Source organism: Myiozetetes cayanensis, unplaced genomic scaffold (genome assembly GCF_022539395.1).
Source record: "Myiozetetes cayanensis isolate MyiCay16 unplaced genomic scaffold, myiCay2020 scf32, whole genome shotgun sequence".
Lineage (NCBI taxonomy): Eukaryota > Metazoa > Chordata > Aves > Passeriformes > Tyrannidae > Myiozetetes > Myiozetetes cayanensis.
The window spans coordinates 88697-116522 of record NW_026087544.1 but is presented as its reverse complement, the minus strand read 5'-3'; the positions used below and the strand labels follow the sequence as shown (position 1 = coordinate 116522).

General features: G+C 40.2%; 2 protein-coding genes across 3 annotated transcripts in view; one reads left to right on the top strand and one right to left on the bottom strand.

The window, feature by feature from the left end:
• Positions 1 to 27826, top strand: part of LHFPL5 (LHFPL tetraspan subfamily member 5) — a 44050-nt gene that overhangs the window by 4781 nt on the left and 11443 nt on the right. The window lies entirely within an intron of this gene.
• SRPK1 (SRSF protein kinase 1) lies at positions 61 to 26733 on the bottom strand. Of its 2 annotated transcripts, XM_050326894.1 has the most exons (16): positions 26648 to 26733; positions 26500 to 26560; positions 14787 to 14905; positions 13737 to 13845; positions 13233 to 13320; positions 12978 to 13065; positions 11387 to 11493; positions 10552 to 10717; positions 9674 to 9699; positions 8980 to 9193; positions 8272 to 8700; positions 6759 to 6859; positions 5714 to 5821; positions 4035 to 4104; positions 3494 to 3586; positions 61 to 2569 (listed from the first exon to the last, which is right to left on the bottom strand). In XM_050326894.1, exons 1-16 carry the CDS (start codon positions 26658 to 26660, stop codon positions 2385 to 2387), a joined length of 1977 nt encoding a protein of 658 aa, XP_050182851.1. In that variant the 5' UTR covers positions 26661 to 26733; the 3' UTR covers positions 61 to 2384. The 2 variants fall into 2 exon arrangements, with proteins under 2 accessions (XP_050182851.1, XP_050182852.1); XM_050326895.1 differs by lacking the exons at positions 26500 to 26560; positions 26648 to 26733 and adding an exon at positions 18271 to 18565.

The window sequence follows — 27826 nt, the reverse complement described above, 5'->3', positions numbered from 1 at the left end:
TCCATCCACTGGGCCATTGACTCAGAAAGAACAGACACAGGGAATGTATAAAGACTAGACTTCAGTTATTAAATAATCTGTTTATTGTAGGGTTTTCACAAAGAAAAAAAAGACAAAGCACCCAAGTAGAAAGAATAAAAATGTATTTTCCTTCAGGTGTTAGACTGACACAGCAAGTATAAATCCTTTAGTGTGAGTACATTACAGCAACTGGGAAATTTAACAAACCCCAAGTGAACAAGTAGACAATACAAGACTGAATTGTGACAGCTGCTTCTGCAGGTCTTTAACTCACAAGCTGGCTCTAGCCTTAGCTATCTGGGTATAAATCCTCCTCCTCCAGTCAGGGGTGGCAGAGGAAAGGGAAAAAAGGATAGGCAGGAGCTCTTAAGAGTCAAAGCTTGCAGACCCCTTCTAGGAAATGTTCCTTCATCAGCCAGTCTCAAGTATGCAGGACCGGGCAAGCTTTCAAGAGCACAGGAACTGTTTGCCCATGCCATTGTATCTTCACAGTAAGTTGGAACCCAGTTACTTTCTGCAGTCCTGTAACAGATACAGAAGAGACCCAGAACTGGAAAACTCCAGATGAACAGGAAAAAAACCTGTCAAATCAGCAGTTAGAAACTTTTTTTGGTATGTTACCTGCCTTTCACTTTATATTATGTGCATAGAGAATCTGATCTACCATTAAAGGAACATGCAGCATGATTTGCATAAATAAGCCCCATCAGGCTCTGAACCAAAGAAACTCTTTTCCAGTGGATCAAATGACCCAATTTATGAATGAACGATCCTTATAAACCAGAATTTCCAAACACACACATAGAAGTGACACATAACAGTGGTCTTGGCAGGTTTGGCAATGTAATTGTCTTGGATAGCAGCTGCATGGCCTCCAGCAACTTCTATCCTCTGAAAGCCACCACAAATCCAAAGGCTTGTTTGGTCCAGAGTAAGGAAGTGCCTCTGAAGTCTCAATGCTGCCAAAGCTTGCTTAGAGAAGAGTGGGATGCACTGAATCTGTAATAGGATGGGCAACTCTAGAAGAAGCCTCATAAAACTAGCAAATGCCACAGTGATTTAACTTTTAATTAAAATTAACCCATTTAACTCATTATATCCAAACCCCCTTTGAGACGTTTACACAGAAGCCCCATAGAACACTTTTTACTTGGGGTAACTCTAGAAACAGCTTCTAACCCAGTATCTACATGGAAAAGTCAATTCTCTTCCACTTCTGCTAGCTCTTCTTATGCTAATGGCCCAGAAAATAAAAGGCAGTCCCATCCTGGGAAGTTATTTCTGAAGGCCCACACCTGAAGCAAATTAAGAGAAATCTTTACACTGAGATTTCAAGTTTTAATTTTGAAAGTCCAGGGCTATGGCATGGCTGTGATACAGGTGCTGCAACCCTTTCCTTGGGAAAAAGTGAATGGTCAAAAATTAAGTCAGATTAGACTGCATCCGTGAAAGCCAGTGTCTCACAAATACAGCAACCACCTCAAGCAAGGCAAAAAAGTGCCAGTAAGGGATAAAAAAAATCCCCAAAACATCTTGCTATAATGTTAAGAGTTGCCTGCAACAGGGCTCTCACTTTGCAGACCAAGGGGTGAACCCATCTGTGTGCTGAAGATTGTGCGTTCAGTCAGTTCCAGCTTTTGCTTATTTTGCTTGTCTTTTAGTCACAGGCATTGAAGTAGAAAACATCATCAACTTCAGAAACTATTCTACCAAGGGTATGGGGAAGGAAAAGGTAAAGGGACAGGGCACTTTGGAGGAAGAAATAAAGGATACTAAAATCTAGGTTTAAAAAGCTTTTTCAAAAGCAGCCTCAACTAAATAAAAGTTTGTGACTGGAAAGAATACAGTAGATACCTAGAAAAGTGATAGAGGATTTCAAGGTCTTTGCTCTACAGAGATCTGGTACCACCTTGATGCCACCTGTTACTTCTCACCCCATCACCAGCTATTGGATCAGGGAAATTTACTCCTGAGTCAGTGAGATCTTTGCATGGCCCTCATGAAGAAAGGAGAGTTGAAATCTAGCTAAGGGAGCACGTCTGAGCACAGGTGAGCTCACAACACACAGTGCCTAACAGTGAGGAGACTGAGGGAAGATTTTATATTCTAGTCAATTCGTTTTTGGTGAAGCCCAATCAAGGCGAAACACAGATGATGCCCACTGGCTGAGGAAAGTCCCCATTAAGTCACACAAGCAAATTCAGCAGAACAAGTTAGATTTATCTAAAATCTTGGAAGCCTTGAAGGAAGAACTTCACACTTCAAGTGAACAAGGAGAACAATGGATCTGGGAAGGGGCAGCTGAGTGTGTGTAGGCTATGCTGTAAACCAGAGTGTAACGCTGTGGCACTGCATTGAAGCTTCTATGAATTAAGCCAAGGGTGCCTGAGACACTCTGCTGCTGTAGCTCGTTTCTCTGGGATCAGCTCCAACATAGGTAGTAAGAAGTCTGTGAATGCAGCTGCCTCATCTTGGGACCACTCATATTTTTCCACCAACACTTCAAAAAGGCCCCAGGGCTTCAGTTTGGTGATGTGCTTCAGATCACCTGAAAACCCAAGACAGACAGGTTAAGTCTGGCAAGACATGGGAACAGAGCAGCTCAGTAAAATAGGCTGAACAACTAAACATGACATATTGAATTCAGAACCTGTTCTAATAGTTGAGCATAGGGAATATAATGTGGTAGGGCATGCTGAAGGGAGAAGCAAATTACATTAAAACCCCTTTTCCACCTGTTTTATAAGCCTATTACAGAAATGTACTTCCTTGAAAGGTTCTTTTTTTACCTCCTGTTATTTCAGATCCAATATAAGCAAATATTACCTTCATTAAATCACCAGTTATACAGCTTTGACATGATAGATAAACACTATGCCATTGACTCTGGAATACATGCAATGCATACCGCACTGTTTGAGAAACCAATACACTATTAAAAAAAAGGGTTTGTTTCTACTAAAAAAAAATATTAAACTAGGTCAAACCCTACTTTTTTGACTCAATACATTTCTGGGGTACTTAGGGCTTTATGATAATGTTATGTGCTCTGAGCAATATGGCTCACGATGCAAGGCACTATTTAAGGTGACTGGCATGCTATAAATGGAGTAAACCTGTCTAGTCTAAGAGAAGACTTCAAAAGTGAGTCACCACCTCTAGTTGACAAAGATCAGCTAAATAAAGCCACATCAAGTTTGACTAAACATCTAATGTACTTTTTTTCTACCTGCTACATTTGATCTACACCAAGATGTCAAGTATCAGGATGTAGGATACTTTTAGCAGTAAAACAAGAATGCCTTAGATTTAGCTGCAGTTTTACTGGTGAAGCCTTTCATAAAACAAAGGAAAGACTTAAAGAGGCATCTTTGCTGGCATCTATTTCTAACTGGCAGTTCCAGCAACACACTCCTATGTATTTGGGGTAGAAGATGAGGGGATAAGTGATATTTCCTTTGTTTCCTTTTACCTTTTTTGGTGAAAAACTCCTTGGAATATTTTCCTGCCAAAATGAGCTTGCGAGGTATTTTCCCCAGAAGTTCTATGATCAATGCAATGTGATCTGCATGTTAAAAACAAACAAACAAACAAACCACCAAAACCACACAAGACATTTTTATGTTGCAGTTTTCTGTTTTGGGATATAAAAGAGACATTATCTGCCTTAGGAATTACTTTGATATCAACCAGAAATCAAGATTACAGTAAGCAACAACAAAGCCAGGGGGCAAGGAGGAAAAGAAATAAGGGTAATTTGAGGCCCTGATCAGTTGGAGATGCAAGGTAGAGAATCCATGAGCAAGAGGAATGTGAAACACCAGAACAAGAATATAGACTTGCTGCATGGTGTTTTACCGCAGAGGGTTTAGCACAGTTGCTGCTGATTTGGGTAAATAATGTTTTTGCAAGGAGCTTTTGCATTGCTCACTCAAAAGAGAAGGCTCATTCTGAAGAGGCAACCATTGGATTTCATGTCTCATTTTAAAAAGGGAAGACTTAGACAAACAGACCTTCATCTCGTGAGTAATCTTCTCCAGAATGAGGCTCAAACAGATAGTCTCCTGTTGCTAACTCAAAGGCCTAAACAAACAGAAATGAGTACATTAAATCATTTCAAAACACTGTGCAAATCTCTGTGGGCCATAAGCAAAGCACTGTGAAAGAATAAGATTATAGCTGTGTAAGAGATTTTTGCAGGTTAAGTACACCCTGATAGCCTAAGATGTGCAATGCCTTTGCAACATTTTAACAACCCCATTAAAAACATCATAGGCACATCTATGATGAATTCTGGATCACAGTACAGTGCAGGACACCAGTGTTGAAACATATTCTCCCAGGCAACCAACAACAGGACAAGGGGACATGGGCTCAAGCTCTGCCAGGGGAAGTTTAGGTTAGATGTTAGGAAGAAATTCTTTACAGAGAGGGTGATCAGGCATTGGGACGGCCTGCCCAGAGAGGTGGTGGATTCACCATCCCTGGAAGTTTTTAAAAAGAGATTGGACATGGCCCTTAGTGCCATGATATAGTAATTGGAGTTGGATCAGGGGTTGGACTTGATGATCTTGGAGGTCTTTTCCAACCCAATCTATTCTATGATTCTATGATTCTATGATTCTATGATATGCTTAGCCTGTCCTCCTCCCCTCAACAGCATTTTGAAAAACCATGTCATGTCCAAACTGTAGTTTCCGGGCTTGTTTTTTTGTTTTGTTTGGTTTTTTTTTTCCTTTGTACAAAGATGCTTTCCTCTCCCCAAATTTCAGAGACCTTTATCAGTTAATTTCTGAACATTTGTCTGTAGATATGAAAACATGTTTTAAATGAGAAGAACATCTGCATTAATTTCAACTCACCACTCCTAAATTCTGTAACATATTTACCCTTTATGTATTCACTTTTACACAGAATACTACCTCTGACCTTCTGTATTTAGTTTTCATTATGAACTGCTGTTGCCAAATTATTGAATAAGGCACACTGTGTAATTATGGCCACACGCTCTGCAGAGAAAACATGACCCTGTCACATTTTCTTCTAACACGTTTATCAAAATCACAGCTTGTTTTCCAAAACCGCAAAAACTTCTATTTTCCAAGCTTAAAATATAAAACCCAAGCTCTGATAGGTAGAAAACACAGAATGGAGACACTAGAGGCACATGTGGTAACTGACTAGACTGATCTTTTTAATCACCATATTCTACATTTGCCAGCTGTTAACAGGAACAGCTTCAGCCTCATCTCAGCATTACTCAGATTATACACCAATTCCAAACAAGCAGAGGATGATGAAAATTAGAAATGATACTGAGGGCATCTGTGAAACAGTGCTAGGTACAGCAGAAAGGCTTTTTTAATATAAAAAGATATCCTCTTCAGATTTGCATGGTTGTCTTGTTTTCCAAAAATCACAATGGGCAAAGTACAATCACATTTGGAATCTGCTGATGCTGTACAACTAAACTTTCAAAAGGAAAGCCACATGTGGGGAAAAAAAAAAAAAAAGATAAAGCAACTCTGCTATGGAAACGTGATATTCAGCAAGTCCAGAAGTTGACTGAACACTTGTAAGGACTTTTTGCCAGGCCTGGCCAGTCACTCAGCAGCTCAGAGCACACAGCACAAACAAGTCCCCCAGAATGCTCTTAGAAAGAGTGTAAAATCCCCCAGCTGACACCACTCACCATGCATGCTGTGCTCCAGATGTCAGCAGGGGTGTTGTAACCGGACCCTATCAACACCTCCAAGGACCGGTACTGTCTTGTCTGGATGTCTTCAGTGAAGTGCTTGTGCTAAATAAAAGAAATGTTTTACTAAAAAGTTAAAGACTGTTTAAAAGAGGAGAATCAACAACCTGGAAGGCCAGAGTAGATCAAAGCTCATTACCATTACATTTTATCTGCATTTAACATCCTCATTAACTATTTCCTTATATTCCTACAAGTGCTGTTTAAATGCTTCTATACGTGAGACACTCCTCCTCAAATGAAACAGTCCAGCAATTTAGAGAAAAGCAAGCCACAAAAACAGAATAAGGGAAGACTTTCAGAAGATGCACCCTTCTCCTAGCCAGTCAAGACAGACAGGCCATGATCCAGCTACCTTGAAGCAGATAAGCAACACCAATGTAAGAGATCACCTTGCCAGACACTGCAAGCCTGATGTGCAATTCTGAGTTGAGACTCATCTCTCCCATAAGATCTGAAGTATTTTGCCATTTTAGAAGCAAGTAAGAGAGACATTTTTTCTATTTGAAATGTCAAATATTTGAAAGGAGCACAGCACAACAGTCAAAGAAAACTCTTTAGTTTTATTGCGCGAATCTCTTTCATGCGGCTCCTAAATCCACTGAAATGGTCTGACAAGCTACAGAACTAGCACATCAGAGCAATTGTTTGCAACTTTCTCAGTCTCCAAGACAGCTACAAACTCCTTCAGAAGTATCACATACTCAGATTTCTATACACTGCATGTGACATGGTTCACAGGGCTATTAGAAGTAACTCTAATACCAGTGAGGCACCCAAAGCACAGACTGAAAGCTTATGTTTAGAGGACCATTTCTTTCTTAGTGTCCTTGCTTCCCCTTCTGTTTTTCCTGTCACAGTTTCAAACTCACTACTTTCACAGCCAGGTCTAAAAATCTTTTTACAGACCATTTTCCATCTTGGTATACTGTGAATGAATTTGCAGGTTTAAACAGTCAGTGTGAAAATACTGTATACTTACCACCCAGCAGGCATTTCCTAGGTCAGCTATCTTCACTTTGAGCTTATCTGCATTCTTGGGCTCAAGAGGATTAAGAAGGAAATTCCCAGCAGTTGATTTTCCTAGAGGCAATGTGTACAACAGCTGATTAAAGCTACATAGACATTGTCACCATCTGTCACCCAAATCCTATCACCATCTCCCTAGCCAGGAAGGGTTTTTCTTACAGATCAGAACTTTCCCTTCCCTGATGCTTAGGTATAAAAATCAGCAGTCTACACTATCAGCAACAGCAGTACCACCATGAAGAACTGACTGGTGTCACAAAGCAGAAGAACAGAAGGACAAGTAAGCATATGCAAGAGTGCACTCTTTGCACAGCCTTAAGAAGTCCGTCTGTATTTAAAAAACCTGCTGAAATAAGGCCATTGCCAGAAACAGAACAAGCCTCACAATCCCTAAGTCTTGGAAGAAGTAAAGTCCCCATGTTATAGTATCTTTTTGACATACCCATCACTCATTGCTGCAACACAATTACAAGAGCTAAAGTATATTCTGGGAAAACTGAATGACACAGTGGAGAGCAAAAATACTAAGTCACTAAATTACATCCAGCAATTTGGGAAAGGGCTGTGAGAAGCAAAAGACACCTTAGTAATCTAGCAGACTCGTCTAGCTAACTGTAGTTAAAGTTTCAAAATCTAAATTTCTCTTGCTACTTTTCATCCATGTAACTCCCCAGTGGTACTCTGCCAAGAAAATGCTAGAATACCTCTTTTTTAACAACTACAAATGTTAGTTTTGCCCTCCTTCTCCAAGCAGATATACTTTACCTGACATTGACACGAAGATCCAAAAATAGACATTTTATCCATTCATATTTTAACACACACACTTGGAATGTGTTTAAACTGCTGTACACTATGTCATGTCTTATGTTCTCCTAAACCTACATTTTTTTCCACCTTGAAGCAAATCATACTTAAACAAGAGCATTAAAGAGTTTTGTTTTTTTCCCCTATGCTGTATAAGCTTTGTTTCAGGCTGCATTTTCAGTTCTGGGAAAACACCCATTTTGAGTAACTGAGAGGAGTTACCTGTGCTCCATATTAAGAACAAAACTATTAGAATATATTAAACAGTACTTATCCCCTAATTTAGCAGCCAGTGACAATTTGTAGACTTACTTTTCTAACTATTAGTGAAAATCACATAAGCAACACCTTATTCAAAGGAGGAAATGTTCTTACACTGAAAACCAAGTGTATAAATACTTGTTAAAAGCAGGAACACTTACGCATTGAAAAGTCAAAACTAAGGTGCAACTACAACTGGGAGCTACAAACAGTGAACATCTTGGAGTATAACTATCAGGTTAATTATTCTTGGCAGGAAAAATCTCAAACAGGTGGTTCTGATCCCTTCAGCCTACAAAATGCATGTTTCTATTAATACTCTTGATGAAGTGTTGTAACAGAACTCTCCCACATCAAGGAGAAAGGAGCCCTTTCTTATTACAAGGTTGCTCTCATACCTTTGTTGTCTGATGGGCTATTATTCTCATTCTCATCTTCTGAAGGGATCTCTGTCCGGATGCTTTCCTGAAAATTGTTAATCTCCTGCACATTGAATGACTGTTCTTCATTGGATGTGGGCTGACACACCATGGAATCCTCTGAAACCAAGGGCACAAACGAGTCCGACATTGCTTCTTGAGGCCTGTTCTCTGAGTCAGCGTTATGCTGATTGTAATTACAGCTATGGAAGTTCTCAGTCTTCTGCGTATGAGGGTGACTGCCACAGTCATTGGCATTATGAAGGTCATCCTCAAGTCGCACAGACCCTTGACGCCCAGAGTCTGTGAAGTCCGTCATTTGTATCACTCCGTTGCAGTTTATTTCTGTTACACATTTTTTCACGCTGCTTTCCATTGGATTAGATGGCTCTTGTACAAGGACTTGTGCTGCAAGAGTGGAAAATGAGAATATAGCAAAATATATCTAAATATATTGGAACGAATACCTGGAAGCTAATCAGGGAGCCCACAGAAGTAACTGAAACACAATCATGCATTAATTCAGTTTGCAACAGGATATTTCCCAGTTTCTTTAGAAGGGTAGAATGCAATGCAAACAGGTTAAATGACAACAGCCACCTCTACTAAAGGTACTCTCTCCTCACACCTACACGAGTGAATGGACAACACTGTCCACTCCATGTCAACAATACTTCAGGTCCATACCTGTCTTTTTGCTGACATTTTCCTCTGGTGGACTAACTTTTATGAGCATTTCCAGAGGGGTCTGAGCTTCTTCCTCCTCTTCAGGCTGTGTCTGCCCAGGGTTTGCTTCCTTCTCCATTTCCTCTATCTCTTGCATTCGCTTCTCTAACAACTCAGCCTGCCGTTTCTGCTTCTTTTTCAATTTCTTTTTCTTGTTCTTTGACATTTTGTCAGCCTACATGAGGCAAGCAGAGAAATTTGACTTAGCACTTCATATTTCAATAAATCTAAAATGTGCCAAGTTTTAATTTATTTTAGAGCTGTGACAAGCAGTCTGTGATGAAAATGTTAGAGATAGCTTTTCTCTCAGATAAAAAGCAGCTATTACAACTTTCGAACCAGTTGTCTCTGGCTCTTATCAGTGCATTTTTGCCCTGACCTGAGAAACTTACATTATTCTCCAAGTGAGGGATCTCAGACTCTATAGAATAACTGCCTTTATAACAGACCTTGAGATCACCACAAGGACTCATTCTGGTGATATATGAGCTAATACTATTTACATCTCCAAGACAGCTTTCAACCTGATGTCTATGCCAAACACAAATCACACTTTTTCTTGTGATATGAGGTTGCTTTCCCTTAACACTGAATGGATTATGAAACAATGCAGATCAGAAGATGGAAACTTACAGATGAAAGCTATTACACTTACTGGTTTTGGCTGTGGTGCAGTGCTCACTGAAAAGAAAAGAAAGATCAGTAAATTAGTATGTCTGTATTCAAAAAATGTAACTGCATTCTGATCTTAAGCTTTTTCCTACGTGGTTTGGTAACAACATTTCAACGATATCAGCAAATGTTATTTTAAAGGCTCATTTCTCAACAAAAATGCAACAATAAAAAAAAAAGAGAAAAGCATTAAATGTGTAAATGCATAATTAAAATTTCAGATAGAAGACCTGCTTTACTGATATCAAAAACAAACTTTCTGTCACGTAGCTTCATTTACTGCATGTATTATGATCTTACCTAAATGAAAATGCAAATCAAAGCATTAAAATACCAAACTTAAGGAAGCTTCATTAAGCTAAGCTATGCTATGATGGGCTCAGCTCAGTGTTGGTCTTGTAAGATTATGACTGACAGAGCCTTCCAATACACACTGCAGTAGTTCTTGAAAAGTACACACTGGTACAACTTCATGCAATGAAAGATAATAAACTTTTGAAGAAAATGTGAGACATATGTTGCCACATTTTCCTCCCAGTTCTATATTGAGTGCATCAGCATTGTGCTACGTTATACTGACTGTCCTACCACTTTACTAATGCCAGATTAGCTGTACTAAAAGCAGGTGCCAGTGTGCATTTATCATCCCTCCATTTTTCTCACAAAAACTGCCTTCCCGTCATCTTTGAGTTACAACTTATGACTAACTTCACAGTTTACAGTTGGGTTTTCAAAGGTTGCTTGCATAATTGTTCCACTGTACTCAGGAAGTTTTCCTTAGTGAGACTAGTGATGATTTAGGGTACGTAGGAGAGATAGCACCAATTTTCAGGGGAGAGGGAGGGGAAAGAAAAAATTCACCTGCAGAACCAGATGGTGGGGGAGCCCCAGATCTCTGCCACTCTGTTGCTTCTGCAGCCAGCCTGCGAATATACTGGTCATTAACACAGAGAAGAATGTTCTCAGGTTTAATATCTGTATGAATGATTCGACATTTTGTATGCAAGTAATCCAAACCCTGAAGAACCTGCAGACAAGAAAGAAGGAAATCAACCATTAGACAAAGCAAATAATGAGCAAATTGAGTGATGTAAAAATGCAAAATTGCCTAGGATGCCCAATGAACCTGAAGGGCTTCTTGTGTTTGAGAATGCTCCAGATTAGAGTTAATGTGTTCAGTGGTTATTACGCAATGTCACAAAATAGAGATCTGCATACAGATTTTAGCTAAGATTTGAAAATACTCTATTTACCCTCATAACTTATTAAAGCTGAAAATGTAATCTTAATACTCTACACTAAAATCACACTTCCCTCCTCCTGTCCACCTTACACGTAGAAAGAAGTTTCTTCTTAGGCAACCATTCAGTGGGGAGAACTGGTTTCTTTTGCTCTTCCTATCATTAAGCACTAGGCTTACTGTGACACCTTAAAAAAAATACTTCACTTATGAGGAATGGCTGGGCTAAGAAGAAGTTAAAAGCACAGCTGGCCTCCCATCATGCTTTAAGTGTCAGAAAATAACTATCTGCAGCAGGATTTTGCAGTAGAGAAAGGAAACATCAACCCAAGAATATTTTGCTGCACAAGAGAGATACCACTGATTTTTAACTTTTGTTTTCTTGTATCTGAGAAAGATTAGTGAAAGAGTTTTAACTGGGTCAAGGGGAACAGTGCAGTCAGAACTGGAACTTACCTGTTTGATGATTTTTTTGACACAAGGGAGTGGAAGCCCCTGATAATTTGACTTTATGATCCACTTCAGAAGATGATGTCCTAGAACTTCAAACACCATACAAATATCTGGAACTCAATCAAGGGAAAAATGGACATCCTGACCCAAGGAGTTCTGAATTCCCAGGACGGAGGATCAAAAGAAATCCACGCCAGTTATATTTTCTTATATATTAAAGAACCCTCATCCTTCTGACATAGCTTAGAAAAATTGCCTTCCTCAACAGCAGCATCCTCTCCTACACAACAGTACCATTATCTAAAACATACAGTAGAGAGGGATGGAGTTGGTTAGCACAATGGTCCTACTGCAGCAGTAGCAATCTCCTGCTTTGAGTGCAAGCCAGTTACACAAGCAAGCATGTATTAGTATTTCTCCTAGTAGTGACAGGTCTTCAAGCCAACAGTGTATGGTTTGGAACATCTTAGGCTTTCGCCCCAGGCAAAACTTGATGCCAGATCTCTCTGCAGTAGCATTATCTGAAAATATAATAAGTTATCTTCAGAATAATTAGGTTACTTTCTTCACCTTCCCTTGCCGCATTACAGCAAAACAAACTTTTGACAAAGCTTGGACTTCAACAATATCTACGTTATCTGCTTTTTGGCTATAAGGTCTCAACAGCTACAGTCACTCCAGTGACATATTCAGTACAGTGCTCTCACTTTAGAGTCCAAACTCCTAAGACTTTATTAGACTGCTTTTTGTATACACTGGCAGGAAGTACACATTTCACAAGACTGGAAGAAACACAAGATCAGGTCGACATTTACTCAGAAAATGGTTAATAGAGGAAATACATTATAGGCCTACTGTTTTCTGAAGTGTTAGGATATTTATAATCTACAGTTCTATTATTTCAAGCGCCTAGTAATTCTCACTGAAACAAAACTTAAACTACTGCGAAGTGAAAACATGCCTAGGATTCCAACTTTCAAATGTGAAGGATCCATTAGGACTTGCTACAAATAACTGCCTATTAAAAGGCTGTTCACAGAACTGCAGGGGATTTTCAAAGCAATACACTTTAAACATGCTAACAATGTTGATAAAGTACAAAGGAAGATGCATCCATAACTAGAAAACAAGCTTATTATCAAGTTATAGATGGCATGTGTTTGCTATTTTCAGCTACTGATCTTACTGTTTTGTACTGCTTCACTTAAATAACAGGTTATTTAAGTAAGCTTAAGCAGGTTATTTAAGTAGGCTTAAACAGGCTGCTTGCAAAATGGAGGGGATGGGATAGATAAGTTCTCCTACCCCAAAGTTACCTCTAATACAGCCATTCAGTCCAGATTCACTAATTGGCATCAGCACGTTAAAATCAAGACCAAACTGTGCGGCTTCCATGGCTGACCCACATTATATCAGGCTGAATGATCACTCTGAACCTGAACTTAGCAGGCAGTTTTGAAGCAGACTGTTCTACAGCAGGTTTCCTTGGGCAGGGAAAGGAATGCCTAGGCATTGCTCCCCAGCCCAAACAGGACAGCTGCCCAGCCAACTCCCATTTTATGCAGTTCTTCGCTTTTATTCCACAAAAGGATACGAGAACCATTAACTCCTGAAATCTTGAAGTCATCTAATAACTGAACAACTTTCTCTTTACTTGGATCATTTGGATCACTGTTGCGGACCTGCAGAGAAAGAGGGTATTGTGAAGTCAGATCTACTGCACTACTGTTAGGTTTCTACACAAATTTTTTGCAGCTAGATGATCCAGAAATATCAAGCACATGACAAATTTAAAACTCCCCAAAATTGGGGGGGGGGAGGGGGAATCAAACACAACTCAGGCACTCACCGATTTTAGCAACTTGATTTCATCTAGTGCTGTTTCTGTGTAGTGCTCTGCACTCTTCACCACCTTCATTGCCACAAATCTCCTCCCTCTAAGCACACATGGCAAGTACATTTGAAACAGTTAATGCTCATACAAAGAACTTGTTCTCCAGGATTATCCCAATTCTTTTGCATGTAAGAGAGCTTATTTTATGCATAATGGAAAAATAAGGTTTAAACACTCAAAGACTGTCTTTGAGTCTTTTTTTATAAAACATTCATGTTAATAATTTCTCATAAAATGTAATAATAGGTCAGAAACTGCTGAACACAAGAGTACTATTCCCACATATGTGGTTTGTCCTTTTAACTCCCTCCCACACATTTGAATGCACAGTATCGAAAGAAACTTCTGTTTAGGATGCGGACAGCTACGTTTTGTGGTTTTATCTAAAAGTAAAAAGATGTTTTCTGATCGCACTTGTAAATTCCCACCAGAAACACTAGCTAGAACAGAAAGACTTACTGGATATCCCAAGCCAGCCACACAGTGGAGAAGTGGCCCCATCCAAGCTTCCGAATCACGTGGTATCGTCCATTAAAGAGATCTCCTATTTTCACAAGGTGATAACCACCTAGAAAAATAGCAGGAGGAACCAAAGAACAGGTGTGTGGAACAAGTATCAAAACTTAAGGAAGACTTATTTGATGTGTTTAAATTTTTAATCATATAAACAAATGCAAGTGTTTCTCTAATTGGATCTTGCGAGTCCAAATACACAGTATGTTGGAGGAGGAACTGTGAACATTACAACAGGTTGGAATGGTCAGTAACAGAATCTTTCAGCTAAGTATCAGTATTATTTTTGCATGCTCTAACCCCATAACATGGAAGAGTACTGCACCCGAGATCCCAGTTTTCCTTGCAATTGCTTTCCTGACTGAAAGGCACTTTGCCACTTGACATCACCACTGAAAACAGGGAAGTCTCTTCCCAGTACCCCTCATATCTCTCAAGCTACTGACTAAGCAGGAGGATTCCATAACAGAAGCAAAAACATGAAAAGCCAGATATACAAGAGAACTAGCAGAAAACAAGAAAGGAGATTGTGATTTGGCATTTCCATTTTCTCTGTATTTAGTTTCTGCTCAGAGAAACAGTGGAAGACTATTTGCAGACACAAAGTTTTCTGAAGAATGAATATCAAGATGATGATTTGATCTTCAAAAGAAAACTGAAGGATTTGAAAGTGTCCTTTTTACAATGAAAATAAAAAAAGGAATTAAATGCCTACTTGCTTTTATCAATAATGAAAGCCCTCTGGCAAAGAGGAAAAGTTAACAGCTTTAAACTCATGCATTAAAAACAGCTCTCAACTCAAATCTTGACTGATAACAGAAGGAAACTTGGAGAAGAGTTTCTCCATTTCATGTTGGCTTGAAAATATGTTATTATCATCATGCAGTTTCAAAACACCCTTAAGGTATGATGGAGTCTATTTTCATTCTCTATAGTAAATGAGAAACGAAGGGAATAAAACCACAAATCCTGCATCTTAAACAGGCAAATTCTCACCTTTACAGTAATCATTTGGATCCTCTTGCTCATCATCATCTGATCCCAGGATTTCTTCCTCTTGCTCTGGGACATCACTCTCTGAATGAGCAGCAGGGCCCCGGTGCTGAGTGTCAGGTCTGAAAGAGAATACACTGTATGTCTCACACACGTTCTCTTCAAGCCTGTAGCTCTCATGTCATACAAGGGATTGCTGATAATTGAGGAGATGCAATATTCGGTCTTCAGAAAAGCTATTCACATTTAAATGTTTTCACTCCTAAGCTAGTATAAAAGTAGAGAGAAATAATTTTTCCTATCCTAGTGAGAAATACAACTTAATGTCCTAGTAGTAGAACAAAGAAAAGACCAGACCAGATAGCGAGTTAAAAGCTTAATGATCCACCAAAATGTTAGCCTCTTTGATCCCCTTCCCAGTCTTTCATTCAAAGAGGACTTTTCTAAACCGAATTTATATTTTATTTGTTATCCCACGTAAAACCTGAAAATGTAAAGTAACATTCATCAACATTTAAAGACTAACATCAATCAATTCTTACTCCTTTGGAAAAAAAGTAAACCAGTGGTTTAGAACTTGTGCCCTTTGTCCCTTTCACATTCAAGATCAAATGAACGTTTATCAATTCTTCTAACACTTTAGAACTCTAAAGCCCCTAATTGACCTTTATTTCTCGTGTTCTCATATGGTAAGCTGCATTTCTAATTCTTCTCTTCACCAAAGGTCTAAAGTTCATTACAGTTGTCTGAACTACAGAAAGGGGAGTACACAGCAGATGTTCAGCAAACTGCTGAGAGTTTGTTATTGCAGAGGGATTGAAATCAGGCACTGAGGCGGTGGTTTTTCACTCCCACTTTCATAAATAAAAATGGTAATGTTAGGTGTTTAACTTTTTGCCCAATGTGCTACTCTGAGTTCTTGCTTGTGAAGACCGTATCTGCAAAGGCCACCTCAATGCTCTCCCACATTCATGCTGTGTTTGAGTTCCCCAAGTTAAAACATAGACTGCCTCCCATGTCTCTACTTCTTTATGGCATCATGCCGATCACAGCCAAACAGCTCATGACATAACACTAAATCAGGTCATTTATTTATTTTACAAAGCATTACAGGGAACGGTTAAATGTCTACAAAGTTTAAGATTCAAGACCTTTTCGTAAAATGCAAACATTTATAATTAAAACAATGCCTATAGCCTATTTGCATTGGCAAGATTTAAGGGCAAGATGCTGCAGGATATCAACATTAAGCTTTCTTTCCTCAGAAGTATGAGATATTTTAAAAAGCTAGAGTTGTCCAAAGAGGTGGGCAGCAAACTTCATTACAGCAATGACATACAAGTACAAAATATTCTTTAAAATTAGCTTCGCATTCAGTGTGCATTAGAGGAAGCTTCTTGTATTGAAACTATTGTTCCACGGAAGTAGCAGATAACACTGATGCCTTCCAGCACCCTCTTTCAAATTCAACTCATTTTGCTCAAAGGAGGAAAGCTCCCAGTTATGCCAGTGGATATGCCAATGTATGCAGGCTCTCAGATGCAGTTTTCACAACTCAGACCTGAGCTGGAGTTCTGCACATCATATCACGGCTGTTTTAACTGATCTTAATCCATGGGACAAATTTAATATTTCCATTTTGAGTACATAGCAGAATGAATGTTCAGCACATTTACCTCCTACACATGCAATCTGCTGAGACTTCACACATTAAATACGTTACTAGACATTAAAACTACAGCCATCTTAAATATCGGTCATAAAAATAAAGAAAACATGCATTCCAATCTGATGGTGACTAAATTTGGAAGACATGTACAATCTACAACTGAACTGCATTAAAGCAAAGAAGAGCTACAAAGGTCAGTCCAGGCACAACCCATCACCAGACATAACTTTCAGTCTGTTATCAGTCCTGCTGATTTTTTAATTCAGGAACAGATAAGAAATACAGCTTAGTGGTCTCAAACCATAAAAAAACCCCAACCTGCCAGCCTAACGAGACTTTTATTAACCCTTTAGCTAAATCCAGCCCTGAGGTATTTAGTATTTAAACATTTTCCCTCATAAGTCACAAAACTTTAAGTCAGGGGTAGGAAGAAGGAAACTGATGGTAGGGAGTGTGGAAAGTCTTGGAGGTCAAAACCCTATTTTAAAATTTCTGCATTCCTTTGGGGACAACTGAGCTACAAACAAAGTCACACATTATCCTCAAATTAAGAGCAGGCAGCAAAGGCAAGAAAGGGCCATAGACAGAATGGTTGAAGGGGAAACTAGGTGCTCATAGACAACAAATCCTATAGACAGGGTAAAGAGAACAGGAACACAGAATTGGACAGAAAGAATTTAATACCAGGAGCCACATGCATAGCTTAAGCAGTAGAGTAATTCTCTCCAATGCTGTTTCAAGATTTTCACTTTAACTGCACAAGATGTAGGGAATTGGAAAGGACTCAAAAGAAAGTTTACCTTAAGAACCACTGACGGAAACATCATGCCATTTTGCAGTTGCAATGTTTTTCAGTAATAGTAATTTCATACATCGAGGGAGAAGTTACTGGAAGCATTAAAACATACTCATTCTCTTGGAAGCTTTCTGTGTCCCTCCTAAAGGGCTGACGGATCATGCTGCTGACAGTCTCGCACATGACACACCCAGTAGCCTGTATCTGAGTGTCATAGGGATCCAAAAGCATTTCACTTTTGCATTATAATCTATTATACCAACTAATGTGAGAGCTGTATTCAGGTCACATACATTTCTACAGTGCTATTTCATTTATGAAATCACCTTCAAACCACATCTCTTTCCTTTGCCTTCCTGTGAAAATTCGTTTGATGTTATTACATCCCACTGTATTCTTCCCCCAAAACGACCATGTCAGCTGAAGATAAGATTAAGAGAGAATCAATCAGTGCATAATATGTATTACTGCCTAAGAAAAACTGATACACAAAAGCACAAGCCTCATCTGTCTGCTTTGCTCACAAAGACACTGCTCTAAAAGCCACAAAAGGCTGTTAAAGACAGCAGAAAATTTCATACCATACCCAGTATTTAAAGATGACGGCTGAAACAGTTGTTGGCAGAATTGCAAAATGCAGATAAAGTATCTAAAAACTCTATACTGTGTAAGTATATATGTGTAAATGATTATTTACACATTAAAAATCAAGTGTTCTAGGGTACTTATTTTTATAAGCACCCCTGGTCTACCCAAAACCACCCTGATTACCTTTTCCTTTTGCTCTCTTAATGTGTTAATTAAACATCAGAATAAACTGGAGATGCAGGGTCCCTCTGCAGCTATATAGCAATATTCTACTTAAGAAAAACAATGTGGACAGCAATGCTAAGGCAAAATGCTAAATCTTCTAAGGAATTCGTATGAATCCACATCTAGAGACCCTCCCGAAAGTCCTTATTCTCTCAGCAATGCCTGAAGAACTGTAAATTCATGGGACAAAATTAAGGAGGGTAACCTACCTGCATGAAGCACGGCCTCCCATTGATAGAGAAATTCCCAAAGTCAGCCCAATAGTTTTCAAAAAAGCCATAAAAAATCAGACACCACACTGTCTGGGGAGCAGGGGGACATCAGCAGCAGGCAGAGGGGCTGGTTCTTCTCAAACACAGCAAAGCTTTTTGTAAGAGTGAGAGAGAAAAGAGATCTGCCTCCAGCATCCAGCTGCAGCTGCCCAGCACTGCATTGCAGGTGAAGGGCCGTGCAGCAAGGCTGGGGCTTGCTCTCAGCTGATCTTCTTGCAAATTCAGTCATGTTACAGAGTAAGCATAAATAGATTCATCCCCTTCTCTTGATGTCTGTTTCATTCTTCCCTCTAATGAAATTACATTTTCAGTCAAATACTTTGTTTCATCTTCCTGATCCAGCCGGTTTTATTTGCCTATTCAATAGCCCACTGCATTCAAAGCTCAAATGAAGACAAGGATCATGGTAACTGTCGACAGACCAACCCTTTTGATAGAGAAATGCCAGCACAATCATGCAGGAGAGAAAGGGCGTTCAAAGTAAAAATGAATTTTCTAAAGTAATCCCATACTTCCCCATCCAGAGTTACAAGAAAAACTTATCCTTTATGCTTAAAAGTAACAAAACAAGCAGGAGTCAAATTTTCTTTAAAAAGCCGAACTGAGTATTTTTCACAGCAGCAGGCACTTAACATCATCCTCCAACAATGCAGAAGAATTACCAGCCATTTCCTGTGCCTGTTTATGCTGCTGGTTTATGTAAGTGATAGGGGAAACAAGTCAGCAACGTGACAGCAGGACTTCATTAGTGAAAGACACTCTGAAGCTAGTCCTGCAGTTTCAAACCAAGAGGTTTAAAGAAGAAATGTGTTCATTTGGTTGTATATCTGAAGTATTTTCACCTCAAAAGCTTACTGAAATCTGAACATCCCTTTAACCGTTTAGTGTTGCCAAACTTCTTCATATTAGAAGAGGTACTAACAACATTCAAAATTTTCCACTGTAGACAATATTTTGCTCCGTGTTCATTGAAGATATCAGCCAATAACTCTGTTCACCTGTGCAATGCACAGCAGGGAGGGTAAAAGTTACTTGCAGGAACTAAGAAATCAATCACTCACTTGTTCCTTACAAAAGGTATCAAAATATTTTGGAAAAACACTTTTGAATTCTCTTGCCAATTTTCACTAGAATCACCTATCTGGTCCACACACTAAAAATAAGGTAAAAAATGATTAAGAAACGTCAATTGCACAATGTGGGTTCTTCCAGATTTGCACTGAGGTATATCCAACAGCATTGAAAGGATAAGGTGGGAGACACCAGTCCTGTCTGTTAGTACAGACAGTACAATTAGAAAGCTGTGTTCCTCATGCCATGGAGTGGCACCAGCGTGAGTTCTTTTGCTGTCCTCTGGAAATGACCAGACACACATCCAAGCCTCCACATGCAACTTCACCATCAAAACTCTGATTTTTTCTCTTTTCTCCAGTAACTTACATAACAAAACACTTGAAATGACATGTTTGGTTCTCCTATTTATGAGCATTAAGAGTGACTTCTTCAAAACTTTGTTGGACAGGAAAGAAGTACTCTTCCTCATCCCCAAAACAGCAGAAATACTGTCCATGCTACCTATCGACTTGCTTTAAGTACATACAGAAGCAGATTCCTTCCACCCTCAAACAAGGAAGGCAACATACATTTAGCCCAAATCAGTTTTGTCACACCTATCATCCTTATATATGTACAAACAAAAAAGATACTCCCCTTACACCTTTTAATCTCAGTTTTCCTCTCCCTTGATATTGGCAAAGATGACACTCATCTGTAGGAAACTGAAGAGAAATGCTTTCTTAAATAATTTTTAAGTTGCCTGCAACAGTCTTCATAAACGTTGTCATCCCTTATTTGTAAGCTCAAATTACACACATGAAATACCCCCATGAAGAATTCAATTCAGTGAATGTAAGATGAAGGATGACTCCAGCTCACCCTGCAGGTGCCACAGATAAAGGTTAACACACCGCAGGGTTCTTGCTGAACAAAATGTTGCTTTCCACCTTAACCATCCAGCCAACCAATTTCCAGGGCTCTACACCCACTACAGAAAGATCTCACCTTGAGTACTGTTACAAATTCCTTGTATTCATTTGAGAAAAAGAAAAACCTCCATATGGCATGGTGAAAAGCCAGCATTAAAAAGATCCCTCCCATTTTCACATCTGTGCATTGAGACAATGTCTCTTTAAGGAAGTATGCCTGTCAGATGCATCTTATTCCTATTCCTTAGTGTGTCTAATTTCAAGATCATGTTAAGGCACATCTAGTGAGAATGACTGCTTCTGATGCCAGCCTCCGACATGCTTACGAGCAGATCTGCTGGCAGACCTCACGTTCAATAAATACGGTAACTGATTACACACAAACTCTCAGTACGAATTCAGATCCAAAATGATAAAAGTATTTTTCTGCTTGTATGCAGTTGATCTTTCTGCTCAAGAAATTTCAACTATTTTGAGGAGATTTGGGAGAATTATAAATCACAGATTATAAGGGACTTATGAGTCTATAATCCACATTATTTTGTGATTATTGTAACTCATTCACTCTTGCATCCCGATTTTTCTGAATAAAGAACTGGTATGTTCTGCCAGTAGGGCAGATCCATAATACTTGCTCCTGTAGAGCACTCATCCCAGAGCTACAGGAATACCACTTTCAAGGACTTAAAAGAAGACTGGAGATGGTTGAACATTTAGCTTTTAAAGAACAGCACTCAGAGGCACCAAGACATACTTTTGATTAGCGGATCTGTGGGATCTCAGTTTGAAGATAAGTAATGGTTTCCACGTGAGAACAGTATTAATACACAAATATCAGGCAATCCAGTTTCTTGCTCCCCATACCCACTCTCCCACACAAGCACTTAACAAGCTGTTTGTAGAACTGTCTGCTATTCCAGCTATTACAAACCATGGGACTTCCATGGAAACCAGCAGATCTTCAGCTGTGTCCTGTCACAGTCTGATAATCGCTTCTGCATTTGAATGAAAAAATTCAGAGGACAATGAATTCTTACTCTACCTTAAACTTATGTTCAAAATACTTATGAAAGACATATCCCTGGTCTTAATTATGAAAGACAGGTGACGAAAACATAATCCAAGATCCTGATCCCAGGCAAAGCTTTGAGCAAGTTAAGAAAGAAACCAAGGTGACTGACAGAACTCCAAGGCTCCTCAAAGACAGAAGTAAAGTGATACAAGCAAGACATACAGTAACAAACTGGAAAGTATCAGGTCTTACTAAGAATTTCTGCTCCCCAGACTGCACAGATGGAGAAACTACCAACTTTGTCTCTCTTCATAGCAATTGAAGAGAGGAAGAAGAAAGAACGGAGATTTCACTCCATGTAAAGGGTCTTGCCAGAAAATTTCAGGCACTTGGGAAGATAGGGTGGAAACAAGACTACTATAACTCAGCTCTGCCATTGCCTGCCTGCCGGAGTAGAGGGAGACAGAGGATCTATTGAAAGTCCTGTGAAAAAATATCTCCCACTCAGTAAAGCCTGTAAGAAATGATTAAATAAATTCACCAGTGCACGCAGAATTAGAAGAAAGTAATTCAGACCATGCACACTTTTCAGAACAAGCCACATAGTTATGGCTGCCACTACCTTTGTAGGTATTCATGCGTACAGTAATAAAATGTTCTTCTCTGAAGCACAATCGGTTCAACATCCCTTACACAGAACTGGTGGGTTTGTACATGAGTAGGGCAACTTTTCCTGAAACATAGAAGATACTGAATTTGATGAAACAGTATTATCATTTGGGCCTGCAAATGAAATACCCACCTCCTACACATTACACAGACCTGTAGCCCAGTTCTAGGTAATACACTTACCTTCTTCCTTTGAGAGAAATAACCTATAATACAGAACTTTTTATTCAGTTTCTTGCCCATTTCTTTAACTGCTTTGAATCTGGATGGGTGTTTTAGACTACTTTTTAAACTCTGGCTCCTAATCTCAGAAGTAACCTAAGGAGTAATTTTGTCCTAGGACAAAGAAAACAGTTTGCACTTCTTGCAATATAAAACAGACAGAAAAATCCCACAGTATTTTACTAGCAACTATGATTTAAGAGTCACAAGTGTCCAATTCCATTACAAATTACCAGACACATCAGTAAAGTAAAACTGTATTTGGAAGCTTCTATTTTCAAACAGAAGCAGAGTTTTGAAGTAAATACTAGATCTTCCTTGTGTATTAGGCTTTCATTCACATAGCGCAACAGTCTTACAGACTATAAAATGAGGAAGGAATTCTCAGAAGGACTTTCTTCATGAAAAGGGTTGTTAAACATTGGTTGTTAAAACACTGGACTCCACTGCCCAGGGAGGTGGTGGAGTCCCCATCCCTGAAGGTGTTCAAGAAACAACTAGATATGGCATTCAGTGCTCTAGTCTAGTTGACAAGGTGGGGATCGGTCAAAAATTGAACTCAACCTCAGAGGTCTGCTCCAACCTTTCTATGACTCAGTGTATCTCTTGCAAATGAAAGCAGGTAGATGCCACGCTTTAGCATCACTTCTGCCACGACTTCTGAACAACAGCTAACTCAAAGCAACGTTCCCCTCCAAACAGCACTTGGGGTCTTCAAAAATCAAGCTGATGATCTCCTGTTAGTCCACCCTGCTTCCTAAACAGACACTACCTTGCTGCACCAAGGCATTACAACATTACCAGCACACACGTGGGCTTGGTGCGTACTGCTGGAGACCTGCACAGCACAAAGCAGCCACCTCGTGGTGGGTGAAAGACTGAACTCTTGGCACACCCATCACATCTTCCTCCTAGCACCTTCAAGGCCATCTCCATCCAAGAGAGCTCAGGAAACAACAGAAGACAGAGAATTATGTTTGCAATTCCATAGAAGTCATACAAGGAAAACTAGTCCAAGAAGTGTTCCCAGGAAAGCACTGTGCATCTCCACCACCTTCCTTAGGACCAGGGCAAATACTACATCTAACACATCTGTCTCCCAGTGTTCAACTCCAAAGACACAGTAACTACTTCAAAGAACTGCAAAAGATTTCTGCATTTTTGACACCTGGGCAAAAATAACTACCTGAATGCACCTCACCAGATACTGCTATCTGAAGAGTTTATAGTTAAAGTTACTAATGTTTTGGTATGAACAAAAGCTTGTAAGCCTACAGGCTCCTTTTTTAAAGGCTTTTTTGAGTGCCTTTGGGAATCAACTAACTATCAGCACCCAAGATGTTCACACCTCAGGAAATTACAAAATTGTTACACCACATTCTCCCCCAGATAACTTTCAAAGAGCCACCTTTGGGCAGCAACACAAACGGCAACAACCTATGTACCAAGCTCCCTGTGTTTTGTTAGCAACTAAAGCTTTGACATGCATATTTTCTGACATATTCTTAACGTTAAGGAAAAGGCCTCTCATTTTCTAAAAATAATTTAGACTAAAAGAATTTTAATTCTAATTCCTTGTCCTTTTGATGGAAAATGGTGAAATTAAGAAACTGAAATCAATGCTTCACTCAAAACTACAAAGCAACCCAGTGACAGTCAATATTAGAACTCAGGATCTCCTTGTATCTAAGCTTGCATTTTGTTGCTCCAAGACTTTCAGTTGTCACCCTCCCTGTCTTTCTCCTCAGTTTTCACAGATATGGGACCTGAGCAAAAGCACACAGCCACGATATTCCTCCAACTCTACAGTGGCAGAGATAGAACTAACAAGCAGGCTTGGTAATTTCCTGAGCCACCATTGGAGACAGCTAGTTTAATGAGTCTTCCGTATCACCAAAGGTTTGGAGTAGTTTTACTGGCATGGGAAAACACAGGTACCTCACCTTCATAATTCCAAGAAACCCTATTTGCTATCTTTCTACAGAAGTGTGTTGTGATAAATGCATTCTCTCCTTCATTGATATCAAATACGATTTTTAGGACAGGAGAGATGTAAAGAAATAGGAACATCCTGAATTTGCAGAAAATTAAGAACGTGGTTGACTTTCCTATAAAAAAAATCTTCTACACAGAACCATAATTAGTATTTAAAGATGTTTCTGTAAGTAACCAGTTTAGACTTGTCTTGTCTGAACCTAACAAGCAACGATGTAACTACTGAATGATGAAGAAAAGAAGTAACTTTCCAGTTTTGTATGAAACACAACTCATTTTGATTACTTTAACCTTTCCAAGTGGATTTTTTGTTCTGTTTTTAACCAAATTCAGTTGATAGCTAAACTTAAAGTAGGTGTAGTTCTTTTCTAAAATGAAAGATATTTTGAATTGTTTTAAATTCCTTCAGAACATTTTCTGCATTTTAATACTTACTCATAATAATTCATAATACTTACTAAACAACCTTTTAAAATCAGTTGTTTCTTGTTGTTACTGCATACATATAGAATACAATATATTACAGAAAAAGTTACATGCGCAATCTAAACGACTATAGAACATCAGATGTTAAAGGCACATTCCATGCAGTTTCAGGTTTAGATTTTGTGGAATGTCTTGCAACAACCCAGCTAAGCTTATTTTAGAAGATTTAACTCAAGCAGCTTTGTATTAAATAGCATAAATATTGTGGAACTGTACCTAAAGTTAGAAGCTGGGTTCTCTTAGCTGTACAAAATAAAGCATAAAGTACATGCACGTTTCTGAGGCACGATCTAATAAACCTATGGTACCAGAATACAGAGTTGAAGCATGTAGTTTAAGAATATAAACACAGCATTTTACAAATAGTACAGCTCTGCACTCAAATCAAGGTTAGTGGTAAAATCAAGAGCTAGCCAGCAGTACAGTTAACCTGTCCTGGATATGGACAAACCACCACTAACATGCCAGCACTGAAAGTTACCATTCAGCAACCTCAGAATTTACACAGAAATCAGTCTTTCCAGCTGCACTGTGGACTCTATTGGCAGAGTCAGTATTGTTTATCTGCAGCTAGAGAAGGAAAAAAAAAAAAAAAGTAACATGTATAGAATTAAACAACGGATTATTCATACAGAAATTAGAGAAAAAGGAGAGAGTTTCAGAAATTGTCCTAATGCTACCTTCAAGGAATACCAGGAACACGTACAGAATAGCATGGAACCATAACACCCATCTCCCAAATATTTTAATTAATGTTCCTCACTCCTCAAAAGCCCCATCTCAAAACAACTGAATCTCGGTTGGAGATAGCGAGAAAAAAAAAAGAAAATCCACATGATTTTTCTGAGGAAGTGACTAAGAAAGCATCACTCTAAGCCTAAAGGAAAAAACCTCCAACTCCCACCCTCAAAGCATTACTTACTAAATACCTCTGGTTGCTACGCACCAGCAAGTAAAAAACCTCTTGAGACACCAGAGATTTTACAGGAATAAGCAGCATTTTATGGAGCACGCAGAACAAGCTCTATAATTTACATCACCTTTCACTAGAAAGGAATCCACGAGTAGCACTGAAAACAGTACTTAATGCAGTCTGGTGGAAGCCATTGTTTAGTATTTACTCGAGTTCTTTTAATTTTTATATCTGCATCCAAAAGCTCACCACACATAAAGACTTGAGACATTCCTGTGGTAGGAGAGAAGCCACACGAGAGCATCAAAGTTAGAGAAAGAAGTAAACACCACATCATGGCATTCTTTCGGCGAGATTAAAAAAATAAAAAATTAAAAGAAAATCTCAGGGGGTAAGAGGAGGAAGAAGAGTCAAGAGAAGCTGGTTCCCAAGCCAGCAGTTACTGAAGTGCTCGAGGGGCTGCAGAGAGGGGACCCTGACAACTCTCCCCGGGGTACAGCCTGCGACTGAGGAAAGGAACCTGCAAGGACAGAGCCCGACACGAAGCTCCATCCACAAGCACGACTACAGCTCCATCTCCGGGTTTCGGGGAGACGCAGGGAACACAGAACCTGCCGTTCCCCCGTCCGGCCGAAGGAACCGCGACAGGGGACGGCGAGGGGCCGCGGGCGGAGAGCTGGGCGGCAAAACCGCCGCTCCGGGCCACGAGCACGAGAAACGTGCCCTCGAGTGAGCTCCCGTTAAACACCTGCCCAGCTCGCGGGGCTCACACGCTTCGGCCGCCGGGCTCCGCAGCCCCTTCACTGAGGGGAAAGCCGAAGAAAACAAAGAGGCGGCGGTGCCGGCGGGAGATACCACCTGAAGAGAGTCGGGGCCGCACTTACTTCCTCTGGGCCTTATCCTTCTTGGCTTTGGTCCGCTTCTTTCGGGCCTGCAGAGCCAGCACTGAGGGAGAGAAGAAGACAGAGCCGTGAGGAGCAGCGGGCCCACGGGGGGCCCCGCGGGGGCCGATGAAGGCCGCGCCGCGCTCACCTTTCCGCTCCATGTCCGCCACCGCCGGCGCCCTCCGGCGCCTGCGCTGCGCCCGCCCCTGCGTCGCGCCGGGCCCGCCGGGCTGGGCACGCGCAGCTCGGCGGCCTCGAGCCGGGGGAGCCGGCACCTCCCTCCTCGGGCCCGCCCCTGCCCGCCCTCCGCGGCTGCGGCGGGTGCGACGGCGGCGCCCGGGGGCGGCCCTGACCGCAACGGCCACGAGTGACGTTACGAGCTCCGTTTGTCGCGCGCCGCTGGGGGCCGCTCGGGACGTCCGTCAGCCTCCCGCATGCGCCTGCCTTCCGCGCCCGCACCCGTCTCTCCTCAGTGCGCAAAGCTCTGCGCTGAACCTATGTGTAAAGTCGTGTTCCCCGACAGGAGTGCAATGCCTTTTAAGAGATTCTTAATATTAAATCATTTATTCAATAACGACCATGAAAAAAACCTTTTTAGGTTAGACATTTTGCTGCACGTACTGAACAAAATACCCGTGTTTAAGGTAGCTATATATTCACCTTAAAACTTTTGTATGTTCTACTATCTGCAGTTTTTCTTAACACCATTTTACTCCTAAAAACTATATAAGCATGTTACATAGTCTTTCAGGTGTTTGTCGGGGGTTCCTGTCAGGAAGCCACAGAGGGACTCAAGGCCATCATCTGGGACCGGAGCATGAGCCATGTCTGGTCTGTTTTTAATTTCTAGGACATTTTAAGCATGCCCAAGAGGTGGGCTCTTCGGCATCAGATCATGAATATTTTCAGGGAAAGGCAAGTATGCATGTGTACAATTTTGGAAGACAAAAATCCTTTTTAGAATTCGTAATTGTTGCTCTACTATTACAAGCATCAGATGTTTAGGACATCTGTCTGTTCTGCAAAGAGTTCTATGTGAGAAACTAACACAAGATTTTGGGATGACATAACAGAGGGGCAAATTTCAGCCTTTGCACAATTACGGTGTTCGGGGTGAGGTTGAGCTGAAAGTCTTCAAGTACGTTGAAGTCCCCCCTGCTAGCACTGAACAGCAACGTCCTACCTTAAAGAGGACACAACATTACCAGACCACAGAAGGTATTATAATCTCAATGCAGAGGTAGCCTATCTGTCATCCCATATCTATACAAAGTGACTCGTGCTGTTGGCTCTAGCAAGGTCTGTGCTCGCACCTGCCAGACTGCTA

Coding starts and splice junctions, on each gene's coding strand:
- SRPK1 (XM_050326894.1), bottom strand. Junction 9,194..9,673: donor CTGCACCACAGCCAAAACCA/GTAAGTGTAATA, acceptor TGCCTCATGTAG/GCTGACAAAATGTCAAAGAA. Junction 8,701..8,979: donor AAATGTCAGCAAAAAGACAG/GTATGGACCTGA, acceptor CCACTCTTGCAG/CACAAGTCCTTGTACAAGAG.